This window comes from Uranotaenia lowii, chromosome 2 (assembly GCF_029784155.1).
Source record: "Uranotaenia lowii strain MFRU-FL chromosome 2, ASM2978415v1, whole genome shotgun sequence".
In the NCBI taxonomy this organism is placed as follows: Eukaryota; Metazoa; Arthropoda; class Insecta; order Diptera; family Culicidae; genus Uranotaenia; species Uranotaenia lowii.
In genome coordinates this window covers 237089919-237105964 of record NC_073692.1, presented here as the reverse complement: position 1 = coordinate 237105964, position 16046 = coordinate 237089919, and the positions used below count along the sequence as shown (strand labels likewise).

The 16046-nt window shown below is 35.1% G+C and overlaps 1 protein-coding gene across 1 annotated transcript; it reads right to left on the bottom strand.

The window, feature by feature from the left end:
* Positions 1 to 1483: 1483 nt before the first annotated feature.
* Positions 1484 to 14238, bottom strand: LOC129744959 (uncharacterized). The gene is made up of 6 exons (XM_055737780.1): positions 14064 to 14238; positions 13725 to 14004; positions 13464 to 13664; positions 13174 to 13322; positions 1929 to 2207; positions 1484 to 1870 (listed from the first exon to the last, which is right to left on the bottom strand). Exons 1-6 carry the CDS (start codon positions 14181 to 14183, stop codon positions 1565 to 1567), a joined length of 1335 nt encoding a protein of 444 aa, XP_055593755.1. The 5' UTR covers positions 14184 to 14238; the 3' UTR covers positions 1484 to 1564.
* Positions 14239 to 16046: the final 1808 nt, after the last annotated feature.

The following is a 16046-nucleotide window of genomic DNA, read 5'->3' as shown; positions in this document are numbered from 1 at the left end:
GGCTTGAATACAAATTTTTCAAAGATATATGTTTCTATTAAAATAGTAAGCAGACATTGTAATTCCAATTTACTCTATTTTTGTTAGTGTAAACATGATGTGCACGATGTGCAAGATACATCTGACTCATTCAAAGTACTTATCTCATAAGCGAGATCGATCCAATCGATCAGGCTGATTATTTTTATTTGATCGGGTCCACGACGAAACGGTGTAAACGAGGACATCACAGATGTGAAGCGTGTGTCTATTAAGCTTCGGACTTGCTTTTGCGATTTGAAAATGAAATTTAATGGAAATTAATTTATCATTTTCAGTCTTCATGAAACTTTAATTTCGAGAGCAACAAGTTCATTGAAACTACACATAAGCTCAAGTGAACGTTTCCAAATTTACTATAATTAAATGGAATAGATAAGGATATGCAGAGTGAAACTTGCAAAACTTTTCATAAAATGGTTTTGTTAGCTAATGAACTGACGAATACGATAGGTAGTTCTTGTTAGTAACTATTCCAGTTCCATGGCTTATTTTCCTTCAAGTTATCAAAATCATACGGAATATTCTCGAGTTTTCTTCAAAAGGTTACCGGTTTGGTGTTTTCTGAATGAGTGGTCGTTTTCATCATCTATCTGACTTTCTAGTAATGTTATTAAAAGTGTAGATAAGCAGAACCAAAGAATGCGAACATTCGTGGCAATTGTTCAACCGAGAATGGTTGAATGTTTGATAATTCACAAAAAAAAATCTTGGTTGCTAGTTCATGTTAGGGATAATATAAGTACTCTTTTAAGAGTACACGTACTCGATCGAGAGAAGGGTGTACTCTTCTTTCCATGCAATTTTACGAGATGTACTCTTTTTTAGTTGAAAGGTTTAAAAAAAGGAACTTATTTCTTCTAGTTTGTATTCGAGATCTTAATTAAGAATTATGAAAGAAACACAACTTACAAGAACTTAGTTATATATTCTGTATTCAAAAAGGCATCTTTTAGTCGTCTTTTTGACATTGCGGGATATGGTAACCCTAGTCCATGTTCAACCTAAATTGTCCCTTCAATTTATACTACCTACATATTTTTTTGACTAATTTAAATGTATGCAATCAATCCAACAGGGTCATCATGCAACATTTTCAACTTCAATGGCTTTTAAAAAAATGTATGTCCACAGTTAATCAAACGACTTTTGCATCAAAAGGTTCAAGGTTGGTGATGATGGGACATCACATTGGCGTAGTCAGAAAAAATATATGTTTCGTATTATTTATTACCAAAAACATTTGTTCTTCACCTTACCCAAATAAAAGGTTTACTTTTACTAGCAATAAACTTTGATTTTTATGGAAAATCAAACGGAAAGTTTTGAAAATTTAAAGTTTGCACTGGCAGTGTATGGCCAAAAACAATACCTATAATTTTTTTGTATATCAATTGTTTGAGTAACACGTTTATTTAAGCATTTTTCTAGGTTCCAAGCAGTTATTTTCTACAGTTTTTTTTCACATGTTTAACGACATCCAAGTAGCTAAGTTGTTGAATGATACGATTTATACCTCAAATGTTTAATATTTAACACTTCCAACGGCCAGCGTTGTGTCTGTACCTCCAGAACTAAATGTTTGACTGATGCTATCAGGTTTACCCTCATCTTTGCCACCGTCTTCACTACCCTCACAGCTCGACTTATGAGACTTTTCATTCTCCTTTCGTTTTCTTTCAGCCAGAATACGACGTATGAAAACCAGCTCAACTATTTTCTCCATCAAACCAATCAACCCCAGAACGGATAAACCAAGAAGGAAACCAAGCGATCCACCTAAATCGGCAACAAACTGAGCCAGATCGTAACTGTGAAATTCTTCGACTATCTGAAATCGACAAAAGTTTAGTCAATGATTTCTTTTTCGAAACCAGAATAAAACTCACCGTAACCAATTTGGACGTGTAGTACAGCCAAATCTGTGCCGCCGGGATGTCCAGCTCGAAGTGTTTCCGGTTCATGATGTAGGCGGTGAAGATGGTCGAGGAACAGGGCTGCTGGCATCCGCAAACCGAACTATCCATGTCCTGTAGCAGTTTGTAGTGTTTCATCAGCTGCTTCGTCTCGTTGGCCGTATCGCAGGGTTCTACGTCGGCTTCGGGCATCCAGGGCCCAGAACAGCCCACTCGATCGATGACCCGGCTCCAGTGGCACAGTTCGCTGCACTGCATTAGATTGGCAACTGTTATTTTCAGTTGAACAAGAAACTTCATTGAAAGTAGAAATTGAGAGTGTGAAATCAATGTGAATCAATGAAAAAAGATTGTTCTGCTTCCAACTGAAAGTGAAGAATTAGTTGTGAAGATGCCTCCTCCCTCTTCAGATCTCTCCACTGAAAGAAGGGAGGATAGTTACAAAAGATTCATAGAAACATTTATCGTACCCTAATACTCTCCCAAGCCAAATTTGTTTCCATAAGCTCGATTTGTTCTCTAAATGAATGCCCCTCCCCCTTCTCATTTCCTTCCTCGTGAAAACATTTCTCGTACCCTTATATCCTCCAATGTCAAATTTGTACACAAAATTGTTTATCGAACCCCTCCCCTCTTTCTATCACTCCACTGGAAAGAGGAAGGGGTTCCAAATATGCATCGAAACCTTTTCCGTACTCTCATACTATCTCATGCAAAATTTGGTTGATTAGTTATTAGTTATGTGGAAAATTTCCTTTCCAATTCTTCTCTTCCAATCTCCCCTTTCTATGGGGATGGGTCTCTAATAATTATTAGCGCTTATTCTGCGACCCGAGTGACGTGATTCACGAAATTTCACTTCTTCGTCCTGCCTGGCTCGCGAATATGCTTCAGAAAAGAATTGTGTATCGATGAGTTCGGAAGACTAAGACTCATCCGAATGAAAATTTCGAGGCTAGAGAGGCTATTTAAGCCAGCAAAACTATATGAAATTTCGTAAGCCACGTAACTCGAGTCGCAGAATAAGCTGATCTCACTGGCCACCTGCAAGATTTCAACTTAAAACTTCAAAGAAAAGAAAAAAATAATCATAACTGCTTGTGATGATGTAAAAAACTTTCAAGCGAAGTTATGGGTCAACCAAATTTCCAAAGAAAACCTTGTGCACTTCTCTACGTGTCAAGAACTGAAAAGATCAAATGAGGCTTCATCATTTGATAAATACGTACTTCACCTAGAATCGATTCTAGATGCATTCATGAGCCGTTTTCGTGACTTTAATTTAAACGAGCAAGAATTTTCGTTGTTTGTATCTCCATTTTGGTACTGAAAATGCTGCTGATAATTTGCAACTAGAGTTGATAGAGCTGCAGTGCGACTCTTTATTAAAAGCGAAATACATTGAAACAGCCTTACCCAGCAAGCCTCTAAAATAAAACAAACAAACAAACAACAACAAACAGCCACTTCAATGTATTTCGCTTTTAATTAAACCAAAATTTTACAGCTATTGACCTGAACGCTACGTTGAGTTACGAAAATTTGTTGCCAGAATTCTTGCAATGTTTGCAAGTGCCTATCTATGTGAGCATTTTTTTTCCAAAATGAAAGCTAAAAAAACTCCTCATTGTTCGAGAATATCTGATACAAATTTATCATCAATAATGAAAGTGTCAGTGACAAATAAACTTCATCCTGATATTAATAAACTAGTATCTCAGAAAAGATGTCAAGCATCAGGACAATAGATATAATGCATTATATTATAAGAATGTTAAACATTAAAAGCTTTAATAAAAATTTAAGCAAAATTTCATTTCAAGTTTACTTATAACTATTTTCCATTGTATTGTATCTAAATAATCTCCGCGAAAATAATATGTTATGTTTTCTAACTGCGGCCCTCTACGTCATAGAAATTTTTTTATGCGGCCCGCACACCTAAACGAGTTTGACACGCCTGCCTTAGGGACTTATTTTGGACCACCTAACATAACCTGAGTATAAAACTTACTGTTAAATGTTCATGAACGTAATAAATCGTTGTACGGCGATATGAAAAAAAAATACACACAATTTTTCAATCGCCTTATTATTGGCATTACTTATGGTTTCATCAAACCATCTATGGTGTATCCGCGTATCTTTCACTTTAGATCTTTCAGGAGAATGCTGAACGGTATCGTTTCATACTTTGATTATAGTTTATTCAAGATTTTCTGGATATATTCAGGCTAGCCCATAAATCCAGTAAAGAATCCAGATAAGTCAAATCTGGACATCCCGTTTTTAATGATTGTGTAGCGTTTTCAACATTACATTTGGATGTTTGATAAATTATCATAAATTATCCGAAAAATTTACAAGTCTATAGTAGATATTCGGCCTATTCGGCCGAATACTTAGCTCAACTATTCGGTGAGCCGAATATTCGGCTTAACGGTTTTTTGTTTATTGTTAACAACTTCCCGAGTTTTGCTCGAGTTTATTCAGATTGTTTGCTAAATCAAATAAGAAACTGAAATTCCTCTTTAAAAATTTTTAGATTTTGTGTTCAATAACGATTTTTCAAAAAAATTAAAATATACATTAATTTTGAACTTTTTTGATTTTTTTTTTCAAAAATTGTCCTGAATGCCCGATCATGTGGATACGTGTGGTTGAAAGTATGGTATGCTTAAGGTTAAAGATCATTTATCTTTTCAACAACTATTTTAAAGATACCTTGTTAAAATTCGACCTTCATCTAATGCAATATCAGAGAAGCAATTTCAAATAGCTTGGCACCTGTTTCAACATGTTTTATCCCAGATTTCATAGGAACGCAATCTCTTTGGTGATAAACGCCCTACAAGCGATTAGTCATCTGATGTCTTTTCAGTTGTTGATGATATTTTAGAAATCAGGAAAACCCCTACTGAGGGTAAAAGTTTAAGGCTAAAAACCCTATTTAAATAAACGTACAACAACAACAATGACCCCAATTTAAAAAAATGTAATATATCAACCGATAATATCATCTGGTTGAGAATAACCGACTAAAAAACATGAGGGGCAAACTCAATAGAATATTCGACCGAATATTCGGCCTAATATTCGTTTGGCCGAATAGTTGAGAAGGTCAATATTCGGTATTCGGCCGTTCGCCGAATACCACTATTCGGTACATCTCTAGTTACAACCAATTAATAGTAGAAAATTTTTAACAAATGATATATTCAACTAAAGCTTTGAGATTAATGTGGTTCAAAACTATTTCTGTATTATTAGTAAAAATTACTAGCGAAAAAGTACTAAAAGCTTGTTTTTCAGTAGTTATGCAATTTTAAAAACTGTTGAAGAATTTACACCAACGATAGTTTTTTGGAAGAGAAAAGTTATTTCAAAGTTAATGAACTTTGCAAATTTTCCAGCGAAAAAAATCTGGCTTTAGGATGGTTAAAAAGATCGCATAATTCTCCCACATTTTTATCTTTTTTGAATCTACAGAACTGAAGCCAAACCAAACCCACTAAGGATTTTCAAATCAAAATGCATCAATTGATGTCGCGGAGTTGATGATGTCTTAACTTCCCAAGTAACACAGATTTTATCATTGGTCATAAAAATTGATCCTAAAGATAAGCAAACTAGTCAGTATTCAACACTGCAGAACAAATTTCGTCGCAGATTGCACTGTGCTGTCGGAAATTTCGAAACATTTGAAACACACTATATAACAACACACACTATTTTACTCTATTCTTATCGAAAATTACTGTTTCAAAGCATAAGAAGCATAAACATAGTAGTAGAAAAAAACAGATACCTAGTTGTAGTAGCAAATATTCAACAAACAAGTGTACCAAAACAGAGGGTGGTAAAAAATTGAAGAAAGTTAGTTCAGGAATGAATTAATGTGAACAAACAAAACTTGACTACAAGGATAAGAAAGGAAAAGATTAAATGAATCATTGCACAATCAATTGCACATCAATCGCTGTCAAAGTTTAGAAAAATAACTTATTTAGTTTAAGGGTGGTCCAAAATAGGTCCAGAGGGTGGTCCAAAATAGAAACCTAGTGGTTCAAAATACCGACCAGAACAGATGATCGAAGAAACGAGTTTTTAGGCTTAAAACTCGTTACATTGCAACAAACGACGATATGTTTCGATAGAAAAAGCATTGGTCTTCGTTATGAACGGATAAAGCAGTCGAAAATTGTAACATGTGCTTTTTTATTTCAGAAAATAGCATATCTACTTCCCAAAGCGATCCAAAATAGGTCCGTTACCCTATAGAACAGATGTCCGCTAATCTATAGATATATAGGGTAACGGACTTATTTTGGACCGGGTACATATTTTGGACCACCTTTCAGCTTTTTTCCAATATTTCCCTCATAAAACATTTTAATCATGATTTTTTTTAACAAATATAGTTAAAGCTACTTCTTATGATTCTAATCGTGTCTAACATTCAATTTAAATAAGATGATAAGGGAGAGAAAATTGAAAATGAAGTTTTGAATTTTCACAGTTGAGCCGAATCAAGCCCATTTCAGGAGGACGTGCCATTATTGAAGTCAACTTTCAATAAGTTTTCTGCCTAGCTGTGATGAATTTAACAACTACAAACATGTTCAAAGCTATGAAAAAACACTTGAAAACTAGTTTGCAAACTTGAAGAACCAAAAAAACTTGTTTTGATACCAAATTTACCCATGTCGAAAATAGGTCCTACTAAATTCCTTAAGGACTTATTTTGGACCACTCAACATAACCTGGGTATTATACTTGATGTCAAATGTTCATGAATGTAATAAGACGTTGAACAACGATATGAAAAGAATTTTGAACACTATTTTAAACGCTTACTTAAAATTAAGTTTGGAATTTTGATATTATTTTATACAAATAACTAGCTAAGGACCAAACCCGCCTTTAAACGGGGTTATTTCAAATGACATAAGCCTAAGCCAATGATTGTTACTTTCAGAACTTTGAACCTTGTTGATCTTACAATCCACATTAATCGCAACTGTTTGATAAGCATTTGTCAAAAGCAACTGCTTAAAGAAGCTTAAAAACATGAAAAGGTGAACATGCACGATTTTTTAATTAAGTCATGATTTTTTATGCTTCATAATAAATTATTGACAGTTCATAGTCTAAAAAAGTTACAACCATTCGATTACAACCGATGATTTACGAGAAGAAAAATATACTTGGTTAGGTAGAAGAGACGAAATATAAACCCCGGGGGAGGGGAAAACCGAGGAAAAACCAACAATAAATCGGCAAATATGTAACGAGTATAATTTTTGTAACAGTTTCAACAAACAAGTGTATCTAAATAGAGGCTGGGGAAAAGTTTAAGAAAGTTAGTTCAGGAACAAATTAACGTGAATGAATCAAACTTATCTATAAGAATGACAAAGGAAAAGAATTGCTGCATTATTCGCATAACTGCGCATCAATCGCTGTCGTAAATATAGCAAAATTTTGATTTAGTTTAAGGGTGGTCCAAAATAGGTCCAAAGGGTGGTCCAAAATAGAATCCTGGTGGTCCAAAATAACGACCAGAGTAATGATCGAAAAAATGAATTTTTAGGCTAAAATCTTGTTATATTGCAACAAACGACGACATGTTTTGATAGAAAAAGTCTTGATCGTTGTAATGAACGGATAAAGCAGTCAAAAATTGTAACATGTACTTTTTCAATTCAAAAAATAGTATAGCCACTTCCCAAAGCGGTCCAAAATTGTGTAACCGTCGTTACAAAGTCCTTAGGTAATTTTTCCATTTTGTTTTAATTGTTGTTTCGAACTGTTGTTTTTCTATTTGTTAATTTAGTTAGGATTAGACAAATTTTAAATAAATGTTTAGAAGATAGGTTTTAACAAATACAATAATTGTTAGTTTTAAGTTGGGCGTGTGGCATCTTCGTCAACAAGTCTGCAACCAAGACTGGTTGCAAGGTCGAATGCATGTAGGTTGCATGCAAGGTGCAATAACTCGCCTAAAAGATTTTTGAAAGGAGAAGGTGGAGGAGAGGAGTGAAGTATCGCGCCAAAAAGGGTCTTTGACTCTGGGCTTTTTTCTTCCGGCGTTCGTGCGAGTCAGGTGTGTTCCCCAACAGCCAAGAAATTTGGAAAACCTGTGTGTTTTGTTCTTGTGCCATCCTGTTTTGTGTTGAGGAATCCCGTCGTACGTTTCGGCCTAGACTACCTGACGGTAGTCTACGTCTTACCGTAAAGGACTTCGGCCTCTGGTTCAGGAAGGACCATAACCGCAAAGGAGGCTCATCTCTCGGGACTTCGAGTTTCTCGAAGTCTCTAACTACAAAGGAGAGCCCTTCTCAGCGCGGCCAATACGGTCTTGCCGTGGTCCGCTGATTCCCGTCAACGAAGGAAGACGCCGTAATCCTTACCGTTCGTCACGTCAGACGAGCTGCCACCATTTTGGCAAATTGGTCACGTAACACATTCCCGTTCGTGATCCGCCATCGACAATCCGCCATTGTCGGACCCAACCCCGGGAAAAGGTAACTAGTGAGCGCTCACCAACGCAGAGTCATCGAGCATCCGGTACGTACCGCAACGGTCATCGACCACCGTCCAACCCACACCCTACACACCCACACCACACAGTAGAGAGGTTAATAAAGTCAAGATCATTAAACCAAAGTTTTAAAGTAGTTCCTCGTTTCTTTGTAATAAAAGAAATTTTTCGTCCCAAGTTTTAATTTGTTGATTGTTTGATTGTAGAAAGCCCACAGTTTGTTCCGTAAATTTTGTCCGCGTTCCCCTCCGATTACCCAGCCGTAGGCCGACCCTGAGATTAGTCAAAGGGTCTTCTGCGACTGAGCTAAAAATATCCGGGAGTTGCTGGCCAACAGTCTCAATTGGTCCGTTACCCTATAAAAAGCAATTTCTGTATGTTTGTTTGTTTGTCCTCTATAGACTCAGCCGTCTTAAGAGCTAGAGAGCTGAAATTTGGCATGGATGCTCATTAGGATGATTTCAGATGAAAAATGTTTTTATATTTTCGGATGACCCCTTTTGAAGGGGGTCGTCCATAGAAGACAAATATTGTTTTCGCGATATTTACGTTACTTTTCGTCGGATCGTGATGAAAATTTGCACATGAGTGTTTTGAAAGACGAGCAATCGATTTCAGGTGTTAAATTTTGTGTAAGGGGTCAGCCAAAGGGGTCGTCCATATAAACTGTTCACTGTTTTTGCGATATTGACGTTATTATAGAGGAGAGTGGGGTATCGTGGGCCAAGGGGAAACGTGGGCCACTTTTAATATCTCAGATGTGTGTTGAGATAAAAATCTCAAACCAACTGTCATCGATGTCGCTTTGCGTGAGCATATATTCCTATACGTTGTTGACTGAAATATGCATCGTATCCTTCTTTTATTTATCAAGCTTAAAAAAGTTAGAAAAATTTACTTATATAATTAAAAAAACACCCGCTTATTTCATCGATGGGGAACCTAAAGTGCATAAAAAAAATGCTCATACGCTTATGATCTTAGTTTTGTCATAATCTTTCACGTGGAAAAGGAATTTTTGATAAAACATCAATAAGTCACACAAACGCAACCAATTTGCAAATCATAGCTTGTGGGGAATCGTGGGCCACACATCTTGAATCACCTATATTTTTATGTATTTATACACATGCAGAACTTAAAATACGTTTTTCCTATCTGTAAAATTTTCTTATGCCAAATGAAGAGTTATGAAAATTATTTTGTCCATCTTATATCAGAAATTTTGTCAAAACGTTCGCGAGCCAGGTTTTAGAATATATGCGATCATACAAAGCTCTCTTTTTTTATTCCACCATCTGAAATTGCTTTAAAATAACGAAATGAATTAGGAAATCACAGTTTTGGGTCAACTCATAAACTTTGCATGTTATTTGGTCAATTTGGATTTGGTGGCCCACGATTCCCCACCATTTTTCAAAATCCAAAAATTATTGCTTTTTTTCAAACAGTCAGAATTAGGGAAAAATATCTTATTAAAAATTTTATTAAAATACCTTATGATACTTTGAAAATGTAGAAAACCATTCCATTTCTTATATTCATTTTATCTTTTATAATAAAGAAGTTATGCAACAACAAAAAAAAAGTGGCCTATGATTCCCCACTCTCCCATACATATGATTCAGATGAAAATTGGTACACGATAGTTTTGAGTGACGTGCAATCGATTTGAGGTATCATATTCAGTTTGAGGGGCCGGCAAAAGGGGTCGTCCATATTAAATTTTCAGTAACTTAGTGATATTGACGTTTTTATACATCGGATTGGGATGAAAATTTGCACATTGGAGTTACTAGGGACAAACAATTGATTTCACTTATCCACATTACAAACAGGGGTCGGCCAAAGGGGTCGTCCATATTAACTTTTCACTGTTAATGCGATATTGTCGTTATTATACATCGGATTCAGATGAAAATTGGTACACGAGAGTTTTGAGGGACGATCAATGGATTTCAGCTATTAAATTCAGTGTAAGAGGCCGGCGAAGGGGGTCGTCCATATTAATTTTTCAATATTTATGCAATATCGTCGTTATTTGACATCGGATTGGGATGAAAATTTGCACACAGTAGTTTTCGGGGACGGGCAATCGATTTCAGATGTCAAATGTTTTGCCAGGGGTCGACGAAAGAGGTCGTCTATATTAATTATTTTTTCACTGTTTTTAACAATATTGACGTTATTATGCACTAGATTGCGTTGAAAATTTGCACACGGGAGTTTTGAGAGAAGGGCAATCAATTTCGAATATCAAAGATTGTATAAGAGGCCATCGAAAGGGGTTTAACCCTTCGTTTCATAAAGTAACAAATTTGCAACAATTAATGTATGAAAAAAATCAAAAATCGTATTTTATTTTAATTTTTTTTCTTGATGTACTCATCATTTCCAACTGTTAAAAATGATTTTTAGCGAAAAATAAAAAATCATGAAATGAAGGGTTAACTTTGTGGCAATAATTGCGTTGTTATGCAACGATCGAGTCGAAATTTATACACGGGGTTTTTTTGGCAAGGTAAATTGATTCATGATTTCAAATTTATTAGCAGGCGACAGAAAAAGTGATCGTCCAATATTTTTGCAATTATTAATTAACAATGAATTAGGAAGTGCATCTGGTAAATGCTTGACAATCGACTTTTATACAAACTGTTCATGACATTTTAAAAGTTGAATGCGAAACGGAGTTCGTATGGGATCAGCTAGTGTGTATATAGTTGCAGACGCCTATCTATTGGAAAATGGGAGAAAATTAGTGCTTTCCTTAATATGCGCATATAGCCCGCCTCTCCCCTACATTGTTTTGAAACATTCTGTGCAAAAAGTTATTTAAAATGATTATTGGCTTTTGCCTTATGGCGATTTAAGTAAATTCCGTCTTTACGCTAGGTTGGGTTTTAGAGGTTAATGTCGTTAACATGCCAATAAACGACTCAAAATAAATTTTCATGAAGCAGGATGGTAATGGCAGAAGAAAAACTTAAAAAATGCCGACAATATGCAAAATCATGTTTATGGTTACGAACGAGAACACGATTTACTATATTACCTATTTTTAGATTCAAAGAGTTCCAGAACCGTATCAATTGGAGAAATTCAACACACATGAATTCATGTTGCACTGAGAGTCTATTCTCGTGAGAATTTGATCCATTTAGCCAAGATTTTTCTTTTAGCCTGAAGAATAATTCGGGATGCCAGATGAATCTTTGGCGTTTTGAAATTAGGAAAAAATGTAAACAGAAAGATGAACATTTTCAATGAATTTAACTTATTTTACCATGGCTTTTTCCTTAAGAGATCTCTAAAATAAAGTAAGTAGAATTTTTAGGTTTGTATTTCATATATTTTATGAAAAAAAAAATTGGTAAGTACCCGCATAGTATTGAGTTTCAAAAACTGGCGATTTTCTTGCCATTGAAAATACACCTAAGTATTTTAGTAGTTCTTCAATAAAAAAGTGATATTTTCACAAAAAATACATTTAAAATAAATGTTGAAGATATTTGTAAGCTGAATTTTGAAAGTCCTGTTATTGAAAGCATTCTAACAATAACTTTTTTGTCTTATAAGAAAATTTACTTTAAAGAATTTATAAATTGGCACAACAACCATTTGCAGGCTCGATTCCACAGAGGAAACGAAAATGACGTTGATTTTTCAGTACAAAATATTCAATTCTCCCATACAAACTTAAAAGTTCAAATTTACTCATGTAAACGTTACTTAAAAATTCTGCAAAAAATCGTGGATGAATTTCGAACCCATATCAAGCTTTTAAGATCCCAGGGTTTGAGGAATTCACTCCAAATAGACTCAGTCTATTTTAATAAGAAAAAAAATAAGATTTTTTTTCATGGAATCAACGGAGTGTTTGAGTTATTTATTGTACTGGAAGAAGATATAAAATTATTTAGATTTTTTATAAAATTATTCAAGTGTCGTTTTCCGTTTATGAAAAATACATTTCTGAAATGTCTGCTCTTATGTTATGAGCGAGCTGTTGGACAAATTTCTCGTAAATTTTTGTACAAAATTGAATGTTTTTCCGGCTTGTCTTGCAAGTGCCTTCTCATAACAAAATTTTGTCCAATAACATGAGGAGCACAACATGAGGAACTTATTCCCTTTATTTGTATGCCTGTTCTCAAAAGCTTTCCAAATGTTCTAAACTCTACTATGAAGCATTATGTGGCGCTACTGTTTGGTTATTATCTCCTATTGTGGGAGTGTATTGAATGATTGATGAATGCTATATTATAGCGCCAGCACTAAATTTTACTTCGGAAGTCCGGACTTCCGATCCCGAACTTACTTCCGTACTTTTGACAGTTGTGTTTAAAAAATAACAGTGTATAATATGCAACGTTGCCACACATAAATTTGTATCCACCAGAGTATCTCTAAATACTTTAAGCGGGCCACAGACCTCAGCTATAGCTATAGATCTATAGATAATCATACAGTTTGCATCCGGCTAAATGGATAGCTTACTCAAAATTTCAGATATTTTATTATTTCAGTCAAATCTTTCACCCACGCTTTCACCCCGCTCAAGTCAATCTAATGAACTTAACCAAAAACTTCTGAATTATAGCTTTAAAAGTAGATTTCACATTTCATAACAAACAATTGATTGATGAGGTGTTAATCATTGAATACAATTACCCTAGTGGAGCTCATTTCCACCTCGGTAGTGCAAAGGTTGTCGTCCGTCGGAAGCATGTAAAAGTGCTGGGTTGTTAATTTTACCTCCACTTCTTCATCAACTTCCATATAGAGATACTCAATCCGTCCGGATGTTTGCATGCGATTCTCTGTAGAAGAATCAGAGCGAAGCGTTTGTTTGGTTAGAATCAGCCCGACGGGTATGCAACAGCACAACTTTGTCAAACTGAAACAAATCGATGTTCCAGAATCGCACAAAAGTTTGATCGTTTGGCATCCGAGCGACTCACCTGCAAATCCTTCTGATTTATCGTGTATAAACACATGCCACCCCGGGGTATCCTGGCCCAGATAGTAGTACTTTTCTCTCGTGTCATGCTTCAGCATAACCGAATACCCAGCATCCTTCCAGGAATGATTTGTTGTGACCAGTGGATTCAACGTGAAGCATCTTCCCATATCCAGGTGTATTCCACTGGTGACTTCTACATCTGCAAACATAGTATAGTTTCATCACAATGCTGACACAATACTAACTATTGGTTTTTTACTCTCAGGATTTCCCTCCAAACCGAACTGCACAAAAAATTCCGACTCGTTGAATGTGGCCTCGGTAAAAAGCTGCTCCAGTGTGTTTTCCTCAAAATTAAACTTATTAAAGTTACTCGTATATTTTGGATGATACGAGAGGTTGTAACGTTCCAGGACATCTTGCTTGTAGGATGGGTTTCGGCAAAATGTTACCGCCGGATACAGCATTGACTCGTTGAGATCGAACCGTGAATGGGTGCTCACCGGCGGGTGAATTAATTTTTGAAAGCATTCTGTCAACTAGTTAGGGAATTTTTTCAATCCAACGAATTTTCGATTATCATTTATTCGAAAAATACCTGAAAAATTACTATAACACTGCAAATACTAAGCACAATCACTCTCACCAAACGTTTAGGATCGAAGCACAAAAAGTGCATCAACTGTCGATACTTTTGTTTAAAAGTTGTTTTAAGCATTTTAAAATCATCTGTTAGACTCCATTCTGTCTCAGGAGTTCAATATCCGATAACTGCATTCTGATCACATAACTTTCAGTCAAAACTAACCCGCACTGAATGAGCTACGCTCAGTGACAGTATTCATTTTATACCTACTAATGCAACAGACTTCGGTGAAATCCTGATGCTGATTTTTTATCATACATTGTACATTGAATGCAGTTATAAATCAAGCTGGCTTTATCAGCTCATAATAACCGAGAAAAGTGACATCGAATAAGCGATTAAATCTATTTATCGGTTATTCCTAGGCTCGAAAAGGTATGATAAAGTTACGGTTTATTTTACTAAGGAAGACAAAAAAAAATGCACAAATTAAAAAATCGGCGAACTTAACATGAAAATACAAATCAGAATAACTTTTGTGTAATAAATATGAGTATGAAAAAATAAAAAACTGTAATAATATTGTATAAATTTATATATCACGTAACAAAAAATGTTTTGTAGAAACGTGTCACCATGTGGAGAAGCTTTAATCAATTGCCATGCTATTTTCATCAAAACCATGTTGAAACTTGCAGGCTAATCATGTAACTATTTGCAAAGATTCCAGCCCACACTTGACATGATATGAATTTGGCAATTTTGTATGTTACAAATGCCTTTTTTATTTGTGTCAAAGTTGAATTCACTATTGCTTTTGCGGAACTGTTCAAGAAATGTATAGGTCCTGAAACGTGAAAAAATAAGAAGATTGTATTACAAACAATTTTCCTCCATTCGTCTCTGTTCAACCTATTTTACGGTATTCAAGACTTGGGGAGTTTTTTCTACTTTAGTTGGAAGCCTAAAGTATAGGTATTATAAAATGAAACAAGCTATAAATATTTTTCTGAAATTTTTAAATTGAGCGATTTTCTATATGTTAAGTCACCATGCGTGGTCCTATGGGGAGGGGGGATTTATCGCCCCCCCCCCCTTCCTCAAGCTCATTTCATTCAAAACTTATAACTTTTCCTTATCCTTTTCCTAATCGATGTGCTTTTAAACTTTCAAAAGTTTTCCACTCAGTGGCAGTGTTTTTGCAACAAAAAAAAGCCTCAATTTTGATAATAGTCGGTTCACCAAACTCATGAATGATACCAAATATCGTTTGTTGAGTTACTTACAGTGTTGACTTTGAATTTGCTGTTTATGACACGTAGGGGCAACGTTTTTTTTTGTCACGAATTTCCCTCATATGCCTAAATTTTGATGACAAAATGGTATTACCTAAATATTGTGTTTGCTTTAAATTCTGAGCTTCTAAAATAGTTTAGTTGAATTTTAATGGAATGACAAATTTGAAAAAGTTATATAGAAATTTTTTTTTATTTGCTCAGATAGAAGAAAACAATAAAAAATGCTTAAACTATATAAGGTCGGGATTCGACCAGACCGAGCTAAACGCCAAATAATAAAATTGAGTTATCTATTGCAGCGGATGCAAAACATGTTAAGCTACTTACTCTATAAAAATCACGGCTTTTTTCCAATTTTTAAAGATTTTATTGAAAAAATCATGTGTTGCAGGCAGTGGAAATGGCAAAAATGCGTTGCGCCTAAGAGCCACCTCAAAGAGAAAAATAAAATGCACGTTTTACTCAAAATTCGTTTTGTACGGAATAATCCGATTTTTTTTGGTTTTCCGATTCAAAACTGTTCTTCGGCTTGGTAAGAACTGAAAACTGATTATTTTAATTATAAATTACGCTCTCGTGGCCAAAAACTTCATTTTGCGGATTGTCAGCCTTCGTTCGGATTTCGTTCAGCCAGACCGAACTGTGTCCTTTGAATTTTATCTTCCATATCTGCTAACTGATTGGTTGGATTTTTACC